Below are 25,058 nucleotides of genomic sequence, written 5' to 3'. Positions count from 1 at the left end.
CCGGCAGCAGCGGGATGTGCCTGCGGGCGCTGCTCCGGTGCGGGCTGCGCCGAGCCCCGCCGCCCCTCGCCCGGCCCTCGCTGCGTGGCCGCACCGCCATCGTCACCGGTGAGCAGCGGGCAGCGCCGGGCAGCGCCCCGCACACCCGGCCCCGCCGCTCAGCGCTGTGCTCCGCAGGGGGAAGCGGCGGCATCGGCGAGGCCACGGCGCTGGAGCTGGCTCGCTGCGGGGCACGAGTCGTGCTGGCGACGCGCAGCGCCCCGAGAGGGGAGGCCGCGGCACACCGCATCCGCACGGTGAGAGCTGGGGCACCCCTGGAAACCCCCATGGCATCACATGGGGCACCCCCAGAACACCCCTATGGGCACCCCAAGGGAAACCCTATAGCACTCCTCTGGCACTCCTGAGACACCCTCATTAGACAGCACTGGGCATCACATGGGCACCCTCAGAACACTCCCATGGGCACCCCAAGGGAAACCCTACAGCATTCACCTGGCACTCCTGAGACACCCTCATTAGACAGCACTGGGCATCACATGGGCACCCCAAGGGAAACCCTATAGCATTCACCTGGCACTCCTGAGACACCCTCATTAGACATCACTGGGCATCACATGGGCACCCCAAGGGAAACCCTATAGCATTCACCTGGCACTCCTGAGACACCCTCATTAGACATCCTGGGCATCACATGGGCACCCCCAGAATACCCATGGGCACCCCTCGGAGACTCTTACGGCACACCCCAGGGACAACCCCGTAGGACATCTCCAAGCATCCCAGGGCACCCCCAGCACCCTGCAGCCCTCCCTCACCTGGGTGGGATCCATCCCCACCCCATGGTGCCCCAGCCCTGCCCCAGGCCGTGCTGTGCCCACAGGAGACGGGGAATCCAGATGTGCGATTCATGCATCTGGACCTGGCCAGCCTGTGCTCGGTACGCGCCTTCGCCAGCGCCTTCCTGCGTGAAGAACCCCACCTGCACCTCCTCATCAACAACGCTGGTGAGTTATAGACCCCCTTCCCCCCCCCCCCCCAACTCCAGCACCCCCAGAGCACCCACAATGTGCCACCATTGCCTCCTCGGCAGGGGTGAGCGCCGGGGGCACGACGGAGGACGGCTTCAGCCTGGCGTTCCAGGTGAACCACCTGGGGCACTTCCTGCTGACGGAGCTGCTGCTGGAGCGCCTGCGGAGCTGCGCACCCAGCCGCGTGGTCATCGTGGCCTCCAGCGCCCACCGCGCCGCCCGCCTGCGCCTCCACACGCTGGGGAGCCCGGCCCCGGGGCCTCTGGGTCCCTTCCAGGACTACTGCGACAGCAAGCTGGCCAACGTGCTGCACGCCCGCGAGCTGGCCGCGCGCCTGCGGGGCACCGGCGTTACGTGCTATGCTGCGCACCCAGGTAGGGACGTGGTGCTCTTGGCATGGGGTGTCCCTTGGAGCGTGGTTTGCACTGGGGGCTTCTTGCGTGGTGGATGATGGCAGTGCGTGGAACACATCTTGCGTGGAGGGTGATCTGCCTGGCGGCTCCCTTTGCACGATGCGTCCTGGGCGTGGAATATCCCTTTGCATGTTGTGCCCTCCTTTGCGCAGGGTGGCCTTTTGCACCGTGCATCCTTGGCATGAAACGTGCCTTCGCACAGCACGTCCCTTTGCATGAAATGTCTTTGCACAGCATGCCTGTTTACATGGAACATGCCTTTGCACAGCGTGTCTCTACATGGAACATGCCTCTGCGTGGCCTGTGTCTTTGCACGGTGCATCCCTTTGCACGACACACTCTTGGCATGAAACATCCCTTTGCACAGTGCACCCTTGCCATGAAACACGCCGTCGCACGGCGTGTCCCTGCGCAGGGGCATCCCCTTCCATGGCGTGTCCCTACGCAGGGTCCATCCCTTTGCACGGCGCACCCACGCACCCTTCTTGCACAAACCCTCGTGCCCCGTTCCACCATGCACCAGCCTTGCCCAAGCGCCGGCAGCACCCGAGGGAAAACCCCATTATATCTGCCCATCCAAAGGGCCCGCGGTGCAGGGTGTGACGCGTCTGCTCCGTCCCTCGCAGGGCTCGTGGACACGGGGCTGTTCCGGCACGCTCCGCTCTGGCTGAAGCCGCTCCTGATGCCGCTGGCCCGGCTCTTCTTCCGCGACGCGGCCGAGGGTGCACGGACGCCGCTGCACTGCGCCCTGCAGCATGGGCTCGAGCCCCTCAGCGGCTGCTACTTCAGCAACTGCGCCCCACAGGACCCCTGCCCGCCCGGTGGGGATGAGCGCCTGGCGCGGGAGCTGCGGGAGGGCAGCCAGCGCCTGCTGGGGCTGTGCGGGGACGGCGATGGCGATGGGGATGGGGATGGGGACAGGCCCTTGCGTGGCACTGCTGCAGCTCAGCACTGAACGTGACCATGGTGAATGGAGCGGCCTCCGGTAATGCCTTGCGACGGCGTGGACGTGCTGCGGGGCTCGCCTTGCACAGCCTGCAGTGCGCACACCCTGCTGTACACACCTATAATCACCATAGCTGGCACACCGATGGTCACACTGCAGCGCGCACACCCTGCTGTACACACCTATAATCACCATAGCTGGCACCCCTGTGGTCACACTGCAGTGCGCACACCCTGCTGTACACACCTATAATCACCATAGCTGGCACCCCTGTGGTCACACTGCAGTGCGCACACCCTGCTGTACACACCTATAATCACCATAGCTGGCACACCGATGATCACACTGCAGTGCGCACACCCTGCTGTACACACCTATAATCACCATAGCTGGCACACCTGTGGTCACGCTGCAGTGCGCACACCCTGCTGTACACACCTATAATCACCATAGCTGGCACACCGATGATCACACTGCAGTGCGCACACCCTGCTGTACACACCTATAAGCACCATAGCTGGCACACCTGTGGTCACACTGCAATGCACACACCATGGCTTGCACACCCGTAGTCGTGCTGTGGTGGGCACGCTGTGCCTTGCACACCTATAGTGCTTAGTGGCGGGGGGGTGGAACTAGATGATCTTAAGGTCCTTTCCAACCCTAACTGTTCTATGATTCTATAATTACACTGCAATGCACACACTGTGCTTTGCACACCTGTAATCATGCTGTGGTGTGTACACTATGCCTTGCTCACCTACAGTGACACTGCAATGCACACACCATGCTTTGCACACCTACAATGACACTGCAATGCACACACTGTGTTGCACATCTACAGTCACACTGCAATGCACACACCGTGCTTTGCACAACTACAATCACACTGCAATGCACACCCCCTGCATTGCACACCTACAGTCACACTGCAATGCACACCCCATGCATTGCACACCCAGTCACACTGCAGTGCACACCCCATACATTGCACACCTACAATCACACTGCAGTGCACACCCCGTGTGTTGCACACCTACAATCACTGCAGTGCACATGCCGTGTGTTGCACACCCACAATCACACTGCAATGCACACCCCGTGTGTTGCACACCTACAGTCACACTGCAATGCACACCCCATGCATTGCACACCTACAATCACACTGCAATGCACACACTGTGTTTTGCAAACCTACAGTCACACTGCAATGCACACACTGTTTTGCACACCCACAATCACACTGCAGTGCACGCACTGTGTGTTGCACACCTACAATCACACTGTGATGCACAGTGTGTTGCACACCCACAATCACACTGCAGTGCACACACAGTGTGTTGCACACCTACAATCACTGCAGTGGACACACCATACATTGCACACCCACAATCACACTGCAGTGCACACACCATACATTGCACACCCACAATCACACTGCAGTGCACACACCATACATTGCACACCCACAATCACTGCAGTGCACACACCATACATTGCACACCCACAATCACACTGCAGTGCACACACCATACATTGCACACCCACAATCACACTGCAGTGCACACACCATACATTGCACACCCACAATCACACTGCAGTGCACACACCATACATTGCACACCCACAATCACTGCAGTGCACACACCATACATTGCACACCCACAATCACTGCAGTGCACACACCATACATTGCACACCCACAATCACACTGCAGTGCACACACAGTGTGTTGCACACCTACAATCACTGCAGTGCACACACCATACATTGCACACCTATAAGGATGCTGCCGCGCAGAGCCCCCTTCCCTTCACACCCCACCTCGCACACACACACACACACACACACACACACGCACTCCCTGCAGCCCGCACACGCCCCTCCCTGCCCGCCCATGCACACACCAACATGGCGGCGACACCGCCGACCTCCCCAACATGGCGGCGACGGCGCCGCTGACCTGCCTAAGATGGCGGCAGCGGCGCTGCTCACCTCCCCAACATGGCGGCGCGCAGGGGCGAGGAGCCGCGCTGGGGTGTGGCGAGCGGCGCGGCGGGTTGTGGGAGCGGGCGGCTGAGGAGGAGGAGGAGGAGGTGGGCGCCATGGGCAACTGCCACACGGTGGGGCCCAATGAGGCGCTGGTCGTGTCAGGTACGGCCGGGGTCCGTGTCATGGCGAGAGGGGAGACCCTGAGGGCATCGGGGTCTGCGTTAATGGGGTCTGCCAGGACGGGTCCCTGTCATGGGCGCGGGTGTTGGGGGTCTCTGTGCTGAGGGGGCTTGGGTGGTGCTCTGGGGGGGTGACCCTGTCATGGGGGGGCTGTGGGGAGGGTCCCTGGTGTGGGGGGACACAGGGAGCTGGTGGGGAATGGGGGACCCCGTCTGGGAGGGAGTGGGATCTTGGGGGGTGTGTTTGGGGGTACCTGAGGGAGTTGTGTGGGGAGACTGATGGGGCGCTGGGGGGGGGTCCCTGTCATGAGGGGCCGCTGCGGCTGTCCCTGTGCAGCGGGGCAGAGGGCAGCTCCCTGCAGCGGGGACCCCCGGCTCTGGCACCGCGTCCCCGGGGCGCAGTTGCGGTGCTGGCGGCGCACCCCGGTGCTGCTGCGCTCGGGTGATGTCGGGCGGAGGCACCCGCAGGGCTCTGGGACCCCGCCAGCAGCCTTTGGCTTGGGGCACCGGGAGCCTCCCCCGTGCATGGGGGCTTTGCTGGGGAGCGGAGCCGGGTGTGAGCGTCCCGCTGGGGCGGAGAGAGCAGCTCAGGGCAGCGCCTGGCCCTGCCGTGCCCGTCTCCATCGCGTCCCGCGGCCGCCTCGTTACCGGCGCTGTCTCCGTGCTGGCGGTGGTCACAGTTGATGCCTGTCACACGTGTGCAATGTCATCAGCAGGAGAGCTGGTTGCTTAAGTTAGGGTTCAATTGAAGCCGTAGCGAAATCACCAGGTCTGGTTCAACCTGTAGCTGCTTCAGTACTCGGACAAAGCTCCAGGCTGCGCTTTGGCAGGATTTAATGACCTATTAGGAGATGGAACAGCTTGCTGCAAGAGCTGGGTACTTCACTCTTTATCACAGGCTTGGGCCCAGTGCAAGGTAATAACCAGGTTAGTTTACAGATGTTGGTCAATTCTACTGTCCTCAGTCATGTTACATCCTTTTGTCAACACTCAGCTAGTTTTGGGGCAGGAGCTGTGATATTCAGACCTAACCTTCCCCGCGGAAATGCATGTGAAGGTCAAGGCTGTGCTACCGTCGCAGCTCTGCTGTGCATGTCAAACTGTGTTGTGGTAGTGTTGGAGCCAAAGCCTCCAGCGGGCTGTGGCCCTTACTTCTGGCTGCTCTGTTATCATTCCATCTCTCTCGGATAACAAACCTGTTACGGGAATTACTGGGGAGAAGCCAGAAGCAGGCTGCGGTTTTGGAAACAACGATGCTCGCTGTGGCTGCTGCTTCTAAGGAGTTACAAACCGCACCCAGCGCTGCCTTGGGCAGCAGTATTCCTTGTGCTTTCCCTGGTCTTCTGCACGTCTCTGCAGTTCCCAGCTGGGATCTAGAGCCGGTGCTGCACTTCCCTCCAGCGAGACCCCCATCGGAATCAGTGCTGCTTGGAGAAATGCCGTGTCTGGAGATGGGAGGACTAGGGAAGCCGTGCTCCAGGTGTGCCGGGATGCCTTCCAGCCCTTAAAAAGCTGGATTTTTGCATCTGTTCAGCTCTGAAGTGTACAAAACACAGCTTGCAGGATGAGGCAGCAGGAATCTGTGGCATCTGCTCACAATTCCAAGTCTTAGGCTTTCCCACAGCTGGGAGCAGCCAGCCGGGGACACTCCTCGATGTACAACCACATTCTGGGAAGGAAGCGTAAATCATGCCAGGCTCTGTCGGTCAGAACTGGGTTCTGTGCTGCCACCACACCACCACACGTGGTTTTCCTCTGCCGCTGCCCAACTTGGTCTGCAAGCGCTTGCTGTCTCCTGAGAGCACTGGCTGCGAGCTTCAGGGGCAGGCTGAGCGGTTGTGGGAGCTCTGCAGGGCCTGCAGCTGCTCCGTGCGTACACAATGAATGCCAAGGCATTAGTGGGAGGCGTGTAACTACAAGCAGTTGTAGTTCCAGGAACTTCAGCCGTGTCCCTCCAGGGTAAAGCAGAGAGGAAGGAGGGCGGCGGCAGCATTTACTTGCATGCTGTTAGGTTGGATGTGGGGGGAGAAGGGGAAGGTGAGAATAAACCGACAGCAAATAATATTAAAAGCAGGCTTCTGGCTCACAGTCTCGATTTGCCATACGAATGTTATATGAAGGACTTTGTGGGAAGGCACCTCCACCTCGTGAAGCTCACTGAAAAGTTTCCTTATTGCACATCCAGCCTGTGCCTCTTGAAGTTTGGGGTGGCACATGGGGGTTTCCAGGGAACGGTGTTCTTTCTTTTCACTGTCTTGTAAGATATTCTGGCTCCTCCAGTGCTCCAGGAGCAGCCAGCCGTGCCTGGGGAATGTCTGTGTGTGCAGGAGCTTTGCAGCCTTATTTGGGAAGCTGCTTCCCAGGCACAGGTCAGCACTCTAATGGCACTTACATCCTTCTGGTTGAGCAATATTGATCTCCTTCTAAGAACTTCACTCTTAGCCAATCTGTCCACGAAATGTAGAGCCCAGGCTCTACAAACCCTACAGAGGCAATGATGGTGTCTCCAAAATGTGGGCCTAACTTTGCTATCAAGGTTTGGTGCAAGTTCTGAGGAGGCTTTGGCATCGCTGAGTCTTCCAAGAGCCAGTCAAGTTTTCAGGGCAATACACAAAGTACCTGTTCATGCTGATACCAGAATGTTCCCAGCAGCTAAGTAGGTTTTGTTGGATGCATAATGCTGGGTTTGGGTTGAAGTCTAGCTTTTGTGGCTAAGGATCAATCTGCTAATTATGAAATACAATGCTAGGATCTTTCTGCAGTCTCACTGTAAGGAGATGTAATTTGTAATGGCCACGTTCATCTTACAGTCACCCTAAGTAAATAATATGTTCTGGATCCCTACAGCTGGGACATTTTCCTTTGGGAATGTTGACAGTTGCGGGGCAGCACCGCACAGCAATGGTCCAACAGCCAGAGGAGCTTGGAGTGAGCCCTTGGAGATGGGTGATAGGGGAAGGTTGGCACCCGTATTTCCGGGTCAGAACAAACTGCTCTTTCAGCATTAGTTCAGGGTATGAAAGGAGGAAGAAAGCGCAGGGGAATTGCCCAGTCAGCCTGGCTGTATTTCCTGGGAGAGCACTGAAACAAGTACACTGCTTGTAAATGCCTACAAGAAAACAATTCCTTGTATTTGCTGAGCATGAGCCATGTCCAGCTAACCTGACTTCCCCATTAGGTGGGTCAGTGCTCCAGGGGATGGGGAGAAGCCTCTGACGTGCACCTTGCCTTTACTAAAACCTGTTTCATGTGATTTCTCAGAATTCAGCTTGCAAACTACAGCCCAGCCCAGTCTCTCAAACTCTGCTTTCCTGCCTCACCCTTGGAGGCTCCCTGATCTCTGTCAGAGTAAAAGAAGTTTAAAAGAAGTTAATTCCTTTCTTGTGTAAACACTTCCTGATGCACCCCAGCAGCCAGGGGTGGTTTAACCCTTCCAGAGCTGTTCTAACCTCTTGCATCCTGTTAGTGCATCCCTTTTTTCCCCACAAGAACTGGTCCTGATTTGGAGCCAGTGTCGCTGTGCCATTTTCATGGTATTTCTCTTAAGTTGAAAGCCTGAAAATAAAGGTTTCTTGAGGCTCTGCAAGCCATTCCTGAGAGAGAGCTACAGTCCACAGTGCAAGGAGGAACTGGTTTCTCAGATACTGTAAAATTAATATGAAACTGCCTGGAAAAGGGTTGCCAGGGAACTTGACAGTGCCTCACTGTTCAGCTGAAAGGATTTACCAAGTATGTTCCTTGTTTTGGCTTGGATAATGGAATTGAGAATGTGCTTATTGAATTTGCAGACAGTACTGAGCTAGGAATGGATTTGAGAGCTTTGAAGACCTGGATTAGAATCAAAACAAACTCAACAGAGCGATGGAATGGCCTGGAAGAAATATGATGCAGTTCAACGAGGAGAAATGCGGAGAACAACACTTGGGTGAGAACAGTTGATAGCGAGAAAATGGAAGGAGAAGGTCCAGGCTGTGTCCTGGCAGAAAGATGTGGTGAGCAGCAAGAGCCATCTGAGGGTTGAGGTTGGGGTCTTCTACCTCTCACATCAGGCAAGCCATGCAGGAAACTTCTAGTGGCACTCATTGCCAGGTTTGAGTGCTCCTGCCCTTAGGTTCTTCATTTTGGCTGGCCAAGAATCTTCACCTGCAGTTGATTTCTTGCTGCTTGTGGTGCTCCGTGGCTGCTGCCCAGAGTGCAGCATCACAGCTTGTTTCAAGTCTGTAGCACAAGGTTGCTGGTGCATATGGGGATGTAGTTTCTCCTCTGGGGGTAGGTCTTCAGCTTTTTGCAGGTGGTGGCACTCAAGGTTTCCCCTGTCAGGTAACTGTTAGATGTCCAAGACTTGCAGATGGCTCATCAGAAAGCATGGCAGGAGAAGGAAGTAGACAGAATAGCTTCGGAGCTTTCCCTTTGGAATTCTGGGGTAGCATCTCTGTGGTTTTGTTGTGTAACTTCATTGTGGTTTGTCTTCTGTGAGTTTCTCTTTACAAGATGAATCAAACTAAATGTGTGTTTTTAAACTCGCTCTGAGCATTGATACTTCCAGCCTTTAAGCAGTCATTTTGATACAGATCACATCCAAAGCGAGCTAGCCAGCATCCGTTTCATCTGCTGTAGTGACCATCCAAGGATTTTATGGATTCAACTCAGAACCCTGCACTCTCTGAAATTAATTTTTGTTAACCTTGCCCCATTTCTGCATGTGGACAAAACCTCATTTTTATGCACAGCAGGGCCTAAGAACCAGACTGGCTTTAGTCAAGACCCTGCTTTATTACATGATGTTCTTTATGCCTTTGCTTTTTCTCTCATCTCCATTATGTCTTTTGTCAGTAACTGGTTTCAGTTATCTTTGTCCCCCTTGTCTTTCTGCACTCGTTTATTAACACCCCATGACACGGGGCCATTTCTCTACAAACCTGGCTTCTGTCCCACTGGACCGAGCTGTTTATTCCCTGTTTTGGTGATGGGTCCTCCTGGAGGAGGAGACTCCAGCACAGATTGCCCTGAACCGAGGTGAGGAGATGGCAGCTCTGTCTGTGCAGGTGAGGGTGATGGTGTCTGCTTTGTTCTTGTCTGCAGCCTGTGGCAGTCTCAGGGAAGGAATATCATTATCAAGCTATCATAGCAGCCTGCTTACCATGACCTGATTTCTGAACACTCACCAGTTCCTGCCAGAATACAAGCTCATTGCCTCCAGTTACCTTGGGAGAGCAAACTGAGTTTGTTCCCAGCCTCCCATTGTCCCAGCTTTGCTGTTTCGTGCCCTGTGTCCCTGCTGGGGCTGCTGTTCTTCCTTGCATGCCATCCATCAGGGCAGCAGCTTCCTGTGTCTGCTGAGAGCTCCATTTATCTCCGAACTCCCAAGCGATGAATCTCATCTCATTACAAAACCCCACCAAACCCAAACAGACAACGTGCTTTCTCCTGCCTCTGGGAATTCTTGCTTGAACACGGGACCCCTTCATTTGGGAAGAGGCCAGGCTGGATGGCAGCTTCCTGGTGATGAATCCTGTGTTTGTAGTGTGCCTGGCTGCTGCACACTGCCCCGGAAGAGGCAGTGGATGTTTGTGGAAGCGATGGCCAAGCGACTGTGAGACCCGGGCTGCTGGAACAGTGGGTGTATTATAGCCGGAAAAGGCAATTTCTCTGCCAAATCTCATTGTGCAAGAGGGGTTATTCTTAAGCCTTGCAAAGATTTCGCTTTGTTGGTTCCTTTTTCACTTGCTCTTTGAGACTTGGGAAAGAGACTGCGGGACTGCAATGGAAAATGAGCGTTCGGCTCATCCGACTTGTGTTACCAGGACAGAGCTCTGCTGCGCTCAGACGTCCAGCCTGCATGAAAGCAACCAGCTGGCATCCTGCTCCTGTTTAATGTCTTGATTTTTCCCTCTTTTCCTTATGCTTTGAACACTTTTTGACATATAATCTAGCTTAGTAAACTGCTGTGGAGCAGCGTTAGGAAGCAAACAGGGGGCTCGCTTTGGGTGTGATGCCAAAGGTATTTCCTGCGGAAGGGAAGAAACATATGTGTGGGGAGGAACGTTCTTGTGAACAGTGGGTTGAGGGTGCAGGGTTTTCTCAGAACATTATTATGAAGCAATTACCAGAGGTTTGGTAAAGGCCACATAGACCTTCTGCAATCAAATACCTTTCCATGTGGAGCTGCTTTTCCCAGCTGCCAGGAACACCTCCCTTCCTGTTCTTGGAAAACAAGGGCCTGGCTAAAAGGCTGAGCTAACTGGGCTGACGTCCTCCAGGAAAAGTTAAGAGGCGTTGCAGTTGAAATGCTGCAGGATGTTGTATCATCAGCTTCTGTAACTGCTTGCCTGGCTGAAATAGCCTTCCAGCTACAGGAAGAAGCTATCCAGAGGCTGAAGAAGCTATCAAGAGGTTGCCTTGGAGGTGGCAGGAGAATGTTCCTCAGGGCTGTGGAGCACAGGAGACCTGAGAGGTGTGTAAACCCATCTCCATTTGTGTTTACTTGCTACTGATATTGGATGGTGAAGAATTGGAGACGAGGCTGTTGCTTATGGTTTATCAACCACTGCATGGAAGCCAGTGAAGCAGGTGGTACCTTTAGCTGAGAGCAGAAGATGGCCAAACGCTTTAGGATGGGACAGACAGAAGGCCTCTCCTGTGGTCCAGAGAGCTCTGCCAGCACACTGGCCTGGATGTGTGCTGCCTTTGCTTCTTCATTTTGACCTATTGCAGCTTGAAAGAGCTGTCTGCTGGTCTCATAGTTCTCCCTTTCCCCTCCCACGGCGTTCCAGCTGTGCTGTTTTCCCTGTGTGCCAGCTCTGGCTCTGTCTTGCCTGCGTAGATACATCCCCCAGGGCTGAAGCTGCTGCTCTATTGGTGCAGTGCTCGCCTTGCTGGTGCCCTGGGGTGCTGCTGTAATAAGTATGGTTATGGATGACAGGCTAGGGAGGGACTGCTGGGTTCATCTGCCTGGGAGAAGGCAGCTCACAGCCCTGGTCCAAGCCAGGGCGCTGCAGAGCTCCTCTCTTGCCAAGCATTAAACCTGGGGCTGGTCGTGGCAGGGTGCTCCTTGAAAGGTAAGAGGGGGCTCATTCCTTGGATCAAAGATGTGAGAATCTTCTGGCTTCTCTGGGGTCAAATCTTAAATGCATCAAAGGAGTTCTGGAAGCTGACCTAAATCTGGGCATAGCCAGCTCTGTGATGGGCCATCACAGCTCCAGGCACTGTAGTATTGCATGAGCCCAAACTAGGAGATGTTCTGGGGGAGCTCCAAGGTTCGTCCCTCCTCCAACAGTGACCTGCTAGCTTTTGGGTGGATTAAAGGGTGCAAGGGAAAGGAGATGGATTTCCTGCTTGGCTTTCCATAACAGAGCTGGTGCATCACGGTTAAAAATACTGAAGCATGAACTGTCTTTGCTAAAAGTGCTTAAACTGCTAAACAAAACTTAAATAAAATCCTGGTTTGAAATCCAGTCACTCTTTGTATGTTATTTCCCACTGAATTATCACAGTTTCCCACTTTTACAAGACAACTCTAAAAAACCACAGGTTGCCTTTGGAAAACTGCTGTGTGAGGCCCATGAGGGTGAGGAAGAGTGTTTTGTTCCCGGTAGCCAGCTGCATTATGGCTGACCAAGGGTGTTCCAGGGCTGCTGTGGATCTTGGAAAGAGTTTTCTGTGTTCATTATTCATCAGATCCTGCAGGCATGCTTGGATTTGTCTGGGTCATGCTGCAGAGCTTGGCTTGGCAGCACTGGTGCTTCCTGTGCTCCAAGGGGCTGGAGGAACCAATGACCCCTCCCCAGGATGCCCTTTCCCCATCACCCCAAGGCTTGTTTGAAGTTGTGCTCGTGACTCAGGTTGGTGTGTGTCATCCCTACATCTCTGCTGTGCTGCAGGTGGCTGTTGCGGCTCTGATGTCAAGCAGTACGTGTACGGAGGCTGGGCCTGGGCTTGGTGGTGCATTACTGACACCCAAAGGTAAGGACCCCCCCTGTTCTTTGTGGTTTTGGAGTAGGAATTCAGCAAAGCCATCCCAGTGGGGCAGTCAGCAGTATTTTTAGGAACATGGGACCTCTCCTCAAACCCAGTTGTTTATTTACAGAAACTCCACCAAGTTGAGAGGGCTGCAGCCTGGCTGGTCAGTGTGTTCCATCCTGTGCTGGTGCTAAGGAAGAGAGGAGCCCTGCTCTCCTCTGCTGTGCTCCAGGCTCTCACAGAGGTGCTGGGCAGCAAAGCACTGGGCTGGCTCATCCCTGAGCTCACCAGAGCTTGTCTCATGCAGTGGCTAGTGCCCCTTCCTGCTCCTCCAGGCTCTGTTCCTAGCAATGTGCTGACTGCTCTCACCTTGGGAGCAGAGTGTGTTCCTATTTAAAACCATGGGATTTCCTTTCTCTGCCTTTCCTCAGTCGTGGTTTTTGCTTGCTGCTTCTTCCTGCACTGGTCTCTGAACTAACATGCTTTGATAATGCTGCTGTCCTGCTCATACAGCTCTTTGTCTTTAGGATCGGTGGGAGTGTTGCTCTCAACACCTCCCCCATGCTCACTGATGCAGGTTTCCTCCATCTGTGTAAAAAAAAAATAGCAGGGAAAAAGATAATGATGAGACTTTTGGGTTTTGCACTGAGTGATGGTCAGAGTTAACCCTTACTGCCTGATCTTGCCACCTCTTCTCCCTGTTCACCTGTTGCCACCAGCAGACTAAGTGAGCACGTTCTGCCCTTGCTCTGCAGATGATACACTGCTGTAGCTGCTCTTCACCTCGAAGCAGGCAGCTTTGCCTTGTGCAAAGGGGTCCTGGCTGCTGCTGCTGACTGACTGGTGGCAGCTCCCAGGTCCTCTCCAGACTGCTCATACTCAGGGTTGCTATGAGAGCATGAAGAGGTCTCAGCTAACACCACACGTTTTAGCCTGAGCTCTCCAGAGGTGCTCATATGAGGCAGGAGGGGAAGGAAAGGCCCAACCTGTGGGTTCAGTCCTTAATAATTCCATTTGATCCGGACAAGCTTCATTCCCAAACTTCTGTGGGGTATCTCGTGGGAGAACCATTGATTTAAATGAGTGGTTCCAGCTCCTCCTCTTGCGTGAGAAGCGCAGAGGACAGTGCAGGACCTTGACCTGCCGTGTGCAGGGCATAGCAGATGTATTCAGGAGGCTCACTTATTAAGTTAAGCAAAGGCTGAGTGCAGGGCCAAGAGCTGCTTGCCAGGAGTGAGCTGTCATATGATAGAGGTCTGTGCATTATTTAGCCAACGGGGCTCTTGGCAGCAATTCCAGCACCCACACAAATCTTTGACTTTAAAATCTATCCTCTGATTCACACCATGGGATACGGGGCTTAGTTCTCCTTTGGAAAACAGAACCTTTCCCAAATGAGCCGTGCCACGGATGGAGCCTGCTGCATTAACATGAAGAGTGAGGCAGATTTCCTCCCCTGAAATTAGGACATCTTTTCTGGGGCTGCCAGTGCTGAAAGCAAGAGAGGCAGCAGCAATTGTGTTCCTGTCAGCGGCATCCCGCCAGGTAGCACTAACCTGGGAACAAAAGGAACAGTTAGAGCTGGCAGGGTGCTGGGCTCTTATCCTGCTGCAACCTTGAGGACTGGGGAAGAAAAGGAAAGGAAAAGTCCTGTCCTTGTTTAAGGGTCAGGAAGAAAAGCAGAGAGGGAGGCAGCACGGTCTTGCATGCCTTTGGGGGAGCCAAGTGGCGTTATTCATCTTCTCAGGACAGCATTTGGAAGCACTCTCTTCTCCTCAATGCTTGAGCCAGGGGTGGGTATCCAGGCCCCTAGCATTTAAAACTTCCCTGTCCCCTCTTAAATGTTGGCATAGAAGCATCTGAATCATTACAGGAGGGAATTTTCTGTGTGTGAAGATTGCTTCCAGCAGAGAATTCCTGCAGGATGTCAGTCCAGGTGGGATACATCGTTCAGTTTCATCTGCAGTGACTTGTGGCGCACAGGGTTGAGATGAGCCCCTTCAACCTCATCAAAAGAAGCTGTGATGAAGGGAGCCGGTCTGGCCCAGTGTTAATGAAGCCCTGGGAGAAATAGGTGGGAGAAAAGCAAACTGACCAGGGAGAAGCTGAAACCTGAAAGTCTCGTCTTGTCCTTTTCAATGAGTGTCTTACTCTCTGATAACTGCTTTGTATATTTGCTGTCCTACCCTTATTCCTCGCTGCTCAGACTGTCTTTGGAGGTTATGACCATCCTCTGTCGCTGTGAGAATATTGAGACGTCGGAGGGGGTCCCACTGTACGTAACAGGGGTTGCACAGGTAATAATCCACCAGCTTCCTAACACTGTGTCTGACTTTATCCCTCTGTTCTGAGCAGCAGCAACAGCAGCAGCAGCAGCAGGATAACATAGAAACTAATGGTTTTCTAATGGGACAATTGAAATCTCAATACCCACCTCTCCTTCCCCTCCTCTGGCACTTGCCCTGGGGCGCACTCCATGGCTTATAGGTAATGCAGACAGATGCACACTTGGCAAATCCCAAATCCAGCATTGCTGTACTGGCTTCTTCTGATAATGCTGCAGACATTCGCCCCAGCTGTAACCCTTCACTTGACAGCACTGTTTCCACTGTGTGCTTGGTGGAGAGCAGAAGGGTATTGCTTTTGTGTGGAGCCACAAGCAGGCCAGACTGGATTTGGGGCAGGTTTTGTGCCATTTCAAAAGGAATCCTGTACACATATGGGCAAATGACAACTGTACCTGGCTCTGCAGTTTTGAATATGGGTTTCCACTCAGCCCTACTCCCTCTACACGGAGACAGTGCCTGGTCTGGATATTGTCACGTTTGAAAGTACAGCATAGAGACCTTGGATGAGTTGCAGCACACAGGACTGACATTTACACTGTGAGCGGTTAGGAACCGGTGTAACAGTAATTACCAAGCATCCCTGTGACTTGCTGGCTAACGAGCAGCACAGTCAATTAAACTCAAAGTGTAGGTTAGGTGTTCAGAAGGTTAAAATCCTGCACTAGCTGATTAAAGCTGTGAATGCAGAAAATGCCTCTGTGCATCCTGGACAGTGGGATCTGCTTTATCAGCTCCCAGCTCATGTGCCAGTTTCATTAGGACACTGGCCAAGGCAGGTATGAACTTGCAGAGATAGATTTCAGCACTTGCAGCCAATCCTGCAGCGACTCAGTGTGCACACAGCGGCGCAGTGCAGCCCCTTCATGGTTCAGAGGTTTGACCTAATGTTCGCTGACACAAGTTCTCTGTCCTGTGGCTCCTTGTCCTGACTCCCAGTCCCTTCCCGGCTTGTTAGGGTTGATGGGAGAGCCAGGCTTTGCTTCCTGCAGCAGAACCTGCCGTGGCCAAGCAGCATGTCTCTTGTTTCACCAAACCATGACCTGCAGATTGCCAGGTCTGGCCAAAGTAACTTGAGCTCACCTTGAGTGACTGAGAAAGCCCTGGAGCTGCAGGATGTGCAGCCTGATCTAGTGGAATGTGTCCCTGCTCATAGAAGGGGAGTTGGAACTGGATGAGCTTTGAAGTTTCTTCAGACCCAAACCATTCCATGATTCTATGATTGATCTGTTCCTGGATGCCTGATACTACATAGGCACGGCCCTAAAGAGCTGGAGACTCACTTCTGTCTGCCTTTGGATCACGGGACATAGGAAGAGTATCAGGAGAGGTGAACCAGATCAGGAGGTAGGTCTGTGTTAATGCTGACCCAGTGAGGGCAAAGGCAGGGCTGCTTCTTGCAGCATCAACACCAGGTTTTGCCATGCCCTGCACTCCATGGGGGTGGCACCATGGGGCAGGAGCACCCCAGGTCCATGCTGTGCTTTTAAACCAGTGACAGCAGCCAGCGAGAGCACCGGGGCAGCGCAGCGCAATGAGCCTCTGGTGGGAGGCCCTTTGTGGTCCCAAAGCTGCCAGCTTCTGGTCTCCTTCTAGCCCAGCAGAAGGGAAAGGGTCATGGTATCATTTGTAGCCTGGCTCCCAGCCTTCCTCTGCTGATGAATTGCTTTAAGCATTATCTGAAAATCTATTTCTTGACCAAAGTGTCTGTCTCCAGTCACAGGTGGAGCCTCTCGGCTGCATTCTGGGCCTGTCTTACATTACCTGTGATGAGTGCAGCAAGTCGCCCGGGGCAGGAGGTGCAAAGGGAAGAGCTGAGTGGGTGTAACCTGGAAACGTGCAAATATCTTGCGTTTTTTGGCAGGATTTCCCTAGAGATAATGACGTTACAGCCCAGGTGTGAGGACGTAGAGACGGCGGAGGGGGTAGCTTTAACTGTCACAGGTGTGGCACAGGTACAGTAACTCCAACCATCATTTCAGGAATGCATGTCTCTAAAGTACATCTTGTTTTCCTCCTTAAGAGGTGGCTCTTGTCCAGGAACAGAAGCCGACTGCTCTGAAATCCGTGTACACACTGTCCTTGTTGGTTCAGACACGTCCCATGTTGTGAAGGGAGTTGTGATCTGTCCTCCTCTTCCCAAAAATCATTCCTCTTTTTCCCCAGTCTCATTTGTCCACGTGGCAAATGAGCTGTTTGTGGGTGGCTTGACCTGTGTGTGAAATGCTGATGTAGTGTGGTGCCCGTGGAGCTGTGTGTGACCCTGCAGGACTGAGCCACTCACTCCTGAGGTAGTATTGAGCATTATGTTGCTTTGGATTATTATTATTAGCATGTGGACCTCGTAATTCTTCACGGTGAGTTAAAGCTTAAAAAAGAGCTTAATCCCTCCAGGCACTAAAATTTGTGTGTAAAATTGCTGGCTTTAGTTGAATTTTGATTCTCTCAAGCCTTCTTCCTTGCTGCTTGTGATAGCACACAAACAAGTAAGTTCCTTAGACTCTGAGCTAAGTCCTCATCCAGGGTCTCGTGTCCAGGTCCTGCCTTGGGGAGGATGCTGTCAGGAAAACGTTGTTAGCTTTTGACAGAACCTGACTCCCCAAACAGGCAGTTGGATGCTTTGATTGAGAATTGCTCCTGACAGCTCATTCTGGGTGTAAGAAACCCAAGAGAGTGGTTCTCAGTGCACACAAGGCTGTGGTCACCGTATGTCCGAGGCATGTCCAGGTCTGTTGTTGCATGAGAGGTGACTGCCACGTTCCTTGAGGTGAGCAGTGATGCAGTGATGTCCCATGTGCATCTAAAGCCCCCCCAAGGGAGAGCACCATGGCTGATGCAGCCCTTTTAAAACCAAGCTCTTGACACACTCCACCCAGCGCATTCCAGCCCAGGTTCATTGGTTTGCTCTGACCTGACATTGCAGAGGGGCTGTGTCTGTAAGGGAGGATGGGATCCAGCCAGGAGTGGATTCTGAATTCACACACACAGCAGAAGGGCTGGGCAGGACCATGACTCAACAGTGGAGTGCCCATCACCCTGCTGCTCTTGGGGAGGAGCTACATGCACAGGAGCCAGCATCTTGGCCTCATCCTGGCTCCAGTGATGTGAATCAGCATCCTGGTTTTCCCTTTTCAGTTCTTTATATCCATATATATATTCCATATCCATATTTGTATCACATAACCACAGCAGTCTTTGCATGGTTGGCAAAATGCCTGCACCCATGTTCCCCCTCACACACATCTCACAAATGTGTAGGCTTTTCCTTCTCTATTTGGAAAAGGTATTTCTCTGAAGCCAGCACCCCTTTTTGACCCAGTTTGGGGACATCCTTCCATTGCCTACAGAATGGTCTAGGCTGGTACATGGTAACAGCAGGCTGGATGACTGGGTGCCTTGATTTAAAACTGCAGCTCCCAATCCAGCTCAGTGATGTTATTCTCTCTTCTCACTGTTCTTTTCTTTCACTCTCAATTATTATTAAAGGTTTAGGCTTGTGAGCTGCAAGGATTTGCCCTGCTGAAAGCAGGTTTGAGGCAGCTGGGGCTGTGCATGGCGGAGGTTACCTTGATTCTGCAGAAGTACTTTTGAAGTAAACCTTTTTTCTTTCAAGGGCTTGTGCAAGAAAGGAAAAAAAGCCAAGAAATGATTCCTAGAGACCTTTACCACCTTTAAGAGTGGTTGTTGTATTAATAAAGGGCTTAATGTGCATAAGGATGCTGTCCTTGTCTTGGTGTAATGAGGACACGCCAATAGCTTCTGTCTTGCGTTGGTTGAGTGCTTGGGGTGCTGCTGCCTTAAGCCACATTGGGCTTCGTATCCCCCTGTCCCATTCCTGAGCCTCAAGCCAATTGGATTGTCCCTGCCCAGCCCTCGCTGTGGCTGCAGCTGCCTGGAGCTGGGTGCAGCGCTATCGATCCACATTGGGATGGCTTTATGGGAGCTCTCTGATTTCCTGCCAGCTCCACTCTTTCTGATGTGAATGACTTTTGAAGCAGCCCCCGGTGTCGCAGTGCCCTGTCTGAAAGAGGCAACAAGCTGAGCGCAGATTGCTCAGCTCTGGCTTGTTTTGTGCACCCTTTGGCTTTGTAGGTTGACATCTATATTCAGCCCAGCTCCTTCAGGCCGTCCAGGGTTCACTGGTGCAGGCTTTATTCAGAGCCTGAATTGTTCTTGTTCCTGTTAAGCCCCCCAGGGACTCTCTTAACCAACACCCTGCTCCATCCTATCTGTAGTTCACAAAGGATGGAATTGCTGGCACATGCACACCATAAACCTTGCTGCTGAGTCTGATTGGGTTTGGTATTGCAAAACCCTCCTGTTTGCTGCAGGATGAGCCTTGTGCAGGACCCACACTGGGGGCAGCTCCGTGAGCAGCTCTCCCAACTCCCCCTTGTGTGGGAAGAGCACACTGCTGGCCTTGGGGTGCAGGGACGAGAAATCACCATGGCCTGGCCCTGTGGTTCTCCCTTAGGAGGTGGTGGCTGGTCCCAGCTATCCTGCTCCCTGGCAGTGCTGCTGTTTGGCTCCAGAGGTTAGGCTGCAGGATCATTTTGGACTCACAGGTTAACAGAGCAGGGATGAGGTCTATAGGCTGTGGACCCATCAGAGGGCAGCTTTGAGGAGGTCTCTGAGCCAGGACCGGGCTGGCATCACGGGTAGCAGCCAGGGCACTGTGCTGGGTGCCACCAGCATCTCATGGGACAGGAGGCGCTGCCCAGCCCAGGTGTCTCCATCAGAGGGTGCTGTGGGACTGGCTCAGCACCCAGAGGTCCCAGCAGAGCTGTGTGCCTGGTATGGCCCTGCTTCCTTCTCTGGTGCTGCCACAGAGACATCCCTGTGTGCAAACTGGACCTGGTCCCCAGGAGCTGCCACTTTGGTGGGTTGTATCTCCTCATAGCTGGGTCCTGTAGAGCTCCACGAGCACACGTCTCGTTTTTAACCCACTTTGCCTTTCAAAAGCAGCCCCATGACCAGCAGAACCATCTGGAGACCCTGGATGTCTGGATTTAGGGATGCTTTTATGTGTGGCTTTGACGGGGAGATGAAAGCAGTGCTGGGGTAGTTGTGTCCCACCTCTGGGGTTTGTTATCACATTGACCATGCAGAGTGGGACAGCCAGGTCCTGGCCATAGCACACTGGGGTCACTGCAGAGTGCCTTTGGGAGCTCCCAGCCACGAGAAGGGCAAACCAGTGCACTATGGCCATCTCATCTCATCTCTCCTTGCAGGGAACACCGAATGGAGCCCCTGTTCCCAAGCTGCTCCTTGGGCATGTGAGACTCTTCCTTGTTCCCTGCTTTTCCTGTGTCAGAAAAGTTAATTCTAGTGAAGGAGGAGGAAGAGAAAGGTAACAGAATGGCTTTTGGACAGGGGTAGTACTAGAAAGCCCTCTCCTCCTAGGTCTGGTGTTGGTGCAGTAGCTCAGGGCTTTTTGGTAGGGTTTTCATCTGGTGGGACCTGCCCCAACATCACCCCATGGCTGCTGCTGTGGGGTAGATGGCTGCAGGGAGCACCTCTCCACACTGAGCTGCAGTGGGGTTTGCAGAGGTGTCTGCCCCATGCATGTGCCTGCAGCAGGGCTGTCCCCAGCAGCAGTGGCTGGTTTGGTGGCCTGGGTGACCGTGGTGACAGCTCAGCATGGTCCCTTGGAGCATCAGTAGCAGGGGGGCAGCCTGGTGGTGGTACTGCTGCTTCTGCTGCTGCTGCTGCTGCTGTTGGGTGCCTGTGCCTCTTTGAGCAGCAGCCTTCAGTCCCTTTGGTTTTGTCTCCTTTCTCTAGGTGAAGATCATGACCGAGAAGGAGCTCCTGGCTGTGGCTTGCGAGCAGTTCTTGGGGAAGAACGTGCAGGATGTGAAGAACGTGGTCCTTCAGACACTGGAGGGACACCTGCGCTCCATCCTAGGTGTGAGGGGACTCATAGTCTTGAAGGCATCTTGAGTAGCTTTCTCCCCTCTCTGCTGGCTGCTCCCAGCAGTATCGCTGCCACCACAGCACCCACAGCGGGTGCCTCCTCTGCTCTCTGCAGAGGTGACATCTGAGGTGGTTCCACCCCTCCAGCAGCTCCTGGGTGTTGTGATAAATAGGTTTGCAGTGCCTGCACTCAGAGATGTCTGAGTCCCCATGGGATCCAGGTGGCACATGTGTCTGGTGGTTGTGCTGTGACACTGAGATGTTGGTGCACACCCTGGCGCCCAGACCTGAGGAGATTAGGGACAGCAGGGATGTTGCTGAGCTTAGACCCATGTTGTTGTGTGTTACCTGTTCCAAATAAAGCACTTCACCTTCCTCCCCTCTGCAGGTACCCTGACAGTGGAGCAGATCTACCAGGACAGGGATCAGTTTGCCAAGCTGGTGCGGGAGGTGGCAGCTCCCGACGTGGGTCGCATGGGGATCGAGATCCTGAGCTTCACCATCAAGGTATGCTCAGGTGCAGGGTGCTGTGCTATGGGGCAGAGCTGTAGGAGCAGCAGAGCAGAGCCTGGCCCTGGCTTCTCTGCTGCAGTGAGGTGACAGACTCCAGCTTACAGCCGGCTCCAGCCCTCCGGGTGTTTCCATGACAGCCGCCGCTGCATGTCCTGTATCCAGGCAGATGGCAAAGAGCACCCAGTTAAATCAGCTGCCTCTGTAAACACAGCTTGAGGAGAGAGCTCACTGACAACTGAGCTGCCAGGGAGACAGAGGGAAGATGTCAGGAGAGCCCAGCTCCCCCTGTCACCCCTGTTTGATTTGGCAGCAGGCTGACATGGCTCATTCTGACCCTGGCCTAACTGCTCCAGTGATTGTTCTGAGCTTCAGCGGGACACGAGCAGGATTGAATCACTCATCTGAAGTGGTTATGACTTATCTCCCCCTCTCCAGGATGTCTATGATAAAGTGGATTACCTGAGCTCCCTGGGGAAGACTCAGACTGCGGCTGTCCGGAGGGATGCAGACATTGGGGTGGCAGAAGCCGAGCGAGATGCTGGCATTCGGGTGAGTCCAGAGCCTTGCTGGGCTTCCTTAGAGCAGCCTCTTCTGCTCCAGCTGAGCTCTGCTCTCTGTTTCCTGTCTGCAGGAGGCACAGTGCAAGAAGGAAATGCTGGATGTCAAGTTCATGGCAGATACCAAAATAGCAGAGTCCAGACGGGCTTTTGAATTGCAGAAAGCTGCCTTCAGTGAGGAGGTCAACATTAAGGTGAGAGGTGTCTGACAGCACACTGCTGATCCCTGCCTCGTTCCTCGTGGTATTGGTATCTCTGGGACTTGTCAGATTCCTCTTCCTGCACGTGTTAGGAGAGCTGGAGGTGGGGAATCCAGGTTGAAACAGAGAAACCTGGGTTCTGTTCACAACAGTTAGGTGGGACGAGGAGAGGAAAGGATGGGGAGAGTCATCCATGCTGAACCTGGAGCTGGTGGGGCTCAAACGCTATGGAAGAGTGCATAGGGAAGGACAGCAAGTGCAGCTCTAAGGACTGGGGTGCCACCCCTGGGTTGAGGTTTGGGAGCAGGAGCTGTATGTATCTGCTTTCAGTGCTTGCCACGGGCCCTTACGTCCGTGCGCAGGAGAGGATGGCCAAGACCCCTCTCATGTCTCTGTGTGCAGACTGCAGAGGCCCAGCTCGCCTACGAGCTCCAGAGCGCCCGGGAGCAGCAGAAGATCCGCCAGGAGGAGATTGAAATCGAGGTGGTGCAGCGCAAGAAGCAGATCGACGTGGAAGAGAAAGAGATCATCCGCATGGAGAAGGAGCTCATCGCCACCGTGAAGCGGCCGGCCGAGGCCGAAGCCTACCGCATCCAGCAGATCGCCGAGGGCGAGAAGTGAGTGAGCCCTGAGCCTGTGGCTGCAGGAAGGATGGAGGGAAGCAGCGCAGGGATCGGGGCTGCTGGAGGGCTGTGTTTCCCTTTGCAGGGTGAAGCAGGTCCTCCTCGCTCAGGCGGAAGCGGAAAAGATTCGGAAGATCGGGGAAGCGGAGGCTTTTGTGATCGAGGCCATCGGGATGGCAGAGGCTGAGCGGATGAAGCTGAAAGCTGAAGCACTCCAGCAGTATGGAGAAGCTGCCCAGCTGGCTCTAGTGCTGGATGCGCTGCCTGAGGTGAGGAGGGAGCAGCATTCCCTTGCTCCGGGGAGATCCCAGGCTGGGCCAGGTCTCCTGTGGTGTGTAGGGAGCTTTGCCCAGCAGGCTGCTGAGCAGCTCCTTCACTCTGCTCATGCCACCCTGCTTCCCCAGATCGCTGCCAAAGTGGCTGCTCCCCTCTCCAAAGTGGATGAGATCGTTATCCTCAGTGGAGAGAGCAACAGCACCATGTCGGAGGTGAACCGTCTGCTGGCCGAGATCCCTGCCTCCGTGCGTGCCCTCACCGGTGTGGATCTCACAAAGGTGAGCCATGCACCAGCACCTGCAATTCCTGCAGCTCTTCAGGGCGTAGGGAATTGCCTGAAAGCTTCCAGACTCGTAGGGAGCCTTTCCTTGCCCAGCCACAGCGTGCAGGGAGCTTCCTGCCTCTCCCTTTTCCAGCCCTAACAGCTTCTTTTCCCCTCCTGCAGATTCCCCTCATCCAGAAAGCCACCGGAGCCCAGGCATGAGGCTGGCCAAGCCAAAGCTAGTGAAGATCACTCCCTGTTAATGCACTCAGACATCAACTGCCTTCAACACGTGGGAATTCCTTTTATATCAAAGACAATCAGGGTTTCATTTCGAAGCTCTGGTGCCTTATTTTGTAGGGCCAGAAGGTTGCATGTCCGATCAGCTGCTCTTTTTATTACCAAGCTCGGGGTGGGGGGATTTATTTTGTAGTTACCTGTTCTTGTACCAGGCTGGGGTTTGGATCCAAGCCCCAGCTACAACTGGCAGCTTGTCTGGTGTTGCAATCCCAGTGCCTTGCTGTTCTCTGTCCTCGGAGCAGAGGCTCTGTGGGATGCGGAGCTGGAGGAAGAGAACAGCCAGGACCCATCTCCTCTTGGCTCCCTGTCCTCCTCCTTGGGCACTGCCCAACCCCGGCCTCTGCCCATAGCCTGTTCCTGTGGCTTTCCCTGTTGGAGCGTCTCGGGACCTCTGCAGTGCTGGCTTGGCTTCCCAGAGGTGGCAATGATCACGGTGCCCAGGCCCATGCTGCCTTTCCTCAAGGAAGTTTCCTCCTGGGATCTGGAGTGGGGAGAGCCCAACCAAGCCCTGGCCTGGGCCAGACTTGGTGAGGCCCCAGCACCAGGAATGCCAAAAGGTAGCACTGTGCCAAAGCCACCCTGTGCCCCGAGAGGGAGGTGAAACCACTGTGGTGGCTGTGCCCAGGCGCCCCATATCTTGTTCCCCACAGCTCCTGGGTTAGAGGGAGGTTGGGGACCAGGCAGGCACTGCAGTGGGGCAGGGACCAGCAGCCAGGGCTGGTTCTCAGTGCAGGCAGTGCAGAAGCCCCTACCTCGCTCAGTCCCCTTGCCTTTAAGGCCAGTGGCTTTGCTGCCCTGAGTGACAATGTGAAAGAGGTTGTCCCCTGTCCGTGCCCCATAGAGGGCCCTGCGCTGGCCCCTGTCCCTTCCATGCCTGTGTTCAGTGTGGCTGTTGCCAAACCCTTGTGTGGCTGTTGCCAAACCCTTGTGTGGCTGCTGCCAAACCCTTGTGTGAAGCCAGCTGTGGGGTGCTGGGTCCCTCACATTGCCATAGGGTGAGCGCAGGGACTCGGGTCCCCTCCACCTCCTGTCAATGCCCCTTTCTGGCCATTCCCTTTGGCAGGAGTGACCTATGGTCACAGGTGGGTGCTGTGGGGCTGGTGGCACCCTGTCCCCCTCCCTGCCATCGGGGTGGGGAGGGATGGTGTTATCAGCCCCCTGTGTGTGGTGGTGCTGGCAGGTGTGCCGGGCGTTGTGCCCTATCTGCCTGTGCTGTGCATGGCTGTGTCCCTGCCACCCTCGCTGCTGGATGATAATAAAGCCTTGTCACCGTGTCCCTTGGCTCTGTCTTGTGCCGCCTGCACCCATCTCCCCTCATACCATGGCACCCATATCCCCAGCACTGGTGCTTGACCCGCTGCGCCACGGGGGCTGGAGCAGATGGGTGTCCCACTGGGATGAGGGGTGCATGGAAGTTAGGTCCCAGCTCATGCTGCTCCACAGCTCCCATGGCCTTGTGCTCTCCATAAGGTCACCGTGTCCCCATGGGCTCGTTGCCCCATGCCTGGGGCTGCTCTTGGTGAGGGTCGAGCCTTGTCCTGCTCCCATA

At 54.4% G+C, this 25,058-nt stretch overlaps 1 protein-coding gene and 1 long non-coding RNA gene across 7 annotated transcripts; both read left to right on the top strand.

Annotated features, from left to right (window-relative positions):
• The first annotated feature begins 196 nt into the window (after positions 1-196).
• FLOT2 (flotillin 2) lies at positions 197-24,783 on the top strand. Of its 6 annotated transcripts, XM_061470132.1 has the most exons (14): positions 197-296; positions 884-1,007; positions 1,094-1,405; positions 12,442-12,523; positions 14,727-14,817; positions 20,647-20,770; positions 21,167-21,285; positions 21,727-21,840; positions 21,923-22,042; positions 22,451-22,665; positions 22,757-22,940; positions 23,076-23,225; positions 23,393-24,422; positions 24,467-24,783. In XM_061470132.1, exons 2-13 carry the CDS (start codon positions 911-913, stop codon positions 23,429-23,431), a joined length of 1,647 nt encoding a protein of 548 aa, XP_061326116.1. In that variant the 5' UTR covers positions 197-296; positions 884-910; the 3' UTR covers positions 23,432-24,422; positions 24,467-24,783. The 6 variants fall into 6 exon arrangements, with proteins under 6 accessions (XP_061326116.1, XP_061326119.1, XP_061326118.1 ...); XM_061470135.1 differs by lacking the exons at positions 197-296; positions 884-1,007; positions 1,094-1,405; positions 14,727-14,817 and adding exons at positions 4,462-4,544; positions 16,730-16,820; XM_061470134.1 differs by lacking the exons at positions 197-296; positions 884-1,007; positions 1,094-1,405 and adding an exon at positions 4,475-4,544.
• On the top strand, positions 5,435-7,397 carry LOC133277901 (uncharacterized). The gene is made up of 2 exons (XR_009746384.1): positions 5,435-6,520; positions 6,573-7,397. It is a non-coding gene; the product is annotated as an uncharacterized LOC133277901 (long non-coding RNA).
• Positions 24,784-25,058: the final 275 nt, after the last annotated feature.

Source organism: Pezoporus flaviventris, unplaced genomic scaffold (assembly GCF_033815535.1).
Source record: "Pezoporus flaviventris isolate CSIRO_AGI_PZ_B2104156 unplaced genomic scaffold, CSIRO_AGI_Pfla_v1 ptg000063l, whole genome shotgun sequence".
NCBI lineage: Eukaryota > Metazoa > Chordata > Aves > Psittaciformes > Psittacidae > Pezoporus > Pezoporus flaviventris.
This window is presented reverse-complemented; position numbering and strand designations above follow the sequence as displayed.

What these genes read in the sequence shown, in the direction of transcription:
- FLOT2 (XM_061470132.1), top strand. Translation starts at nt 911, where the DNA reads ATGCATCTGGACCTGGCCAGCCTGTGCTCGGTACGCGCCTTCGCCAGC. An exon ending in TCCTGAGCTTCACCATCAAG is followed by an intron (nt 21,286 to 21,726) that starts GTATGCTCAGGT and finishes CCCCCTCTCCAG; the next exon opens with GATGTCTATGATAAAGTGGA. An exon ending in TGCTGGATGCGCTGCCTGAG is followed by an intron (nt 22,941 to 23,075) that starts GTGAGGAGGGAG and finishes CTGCTTCCCCAG; the next exon opens with ATCGCTGCCAAAGTGGCTGC.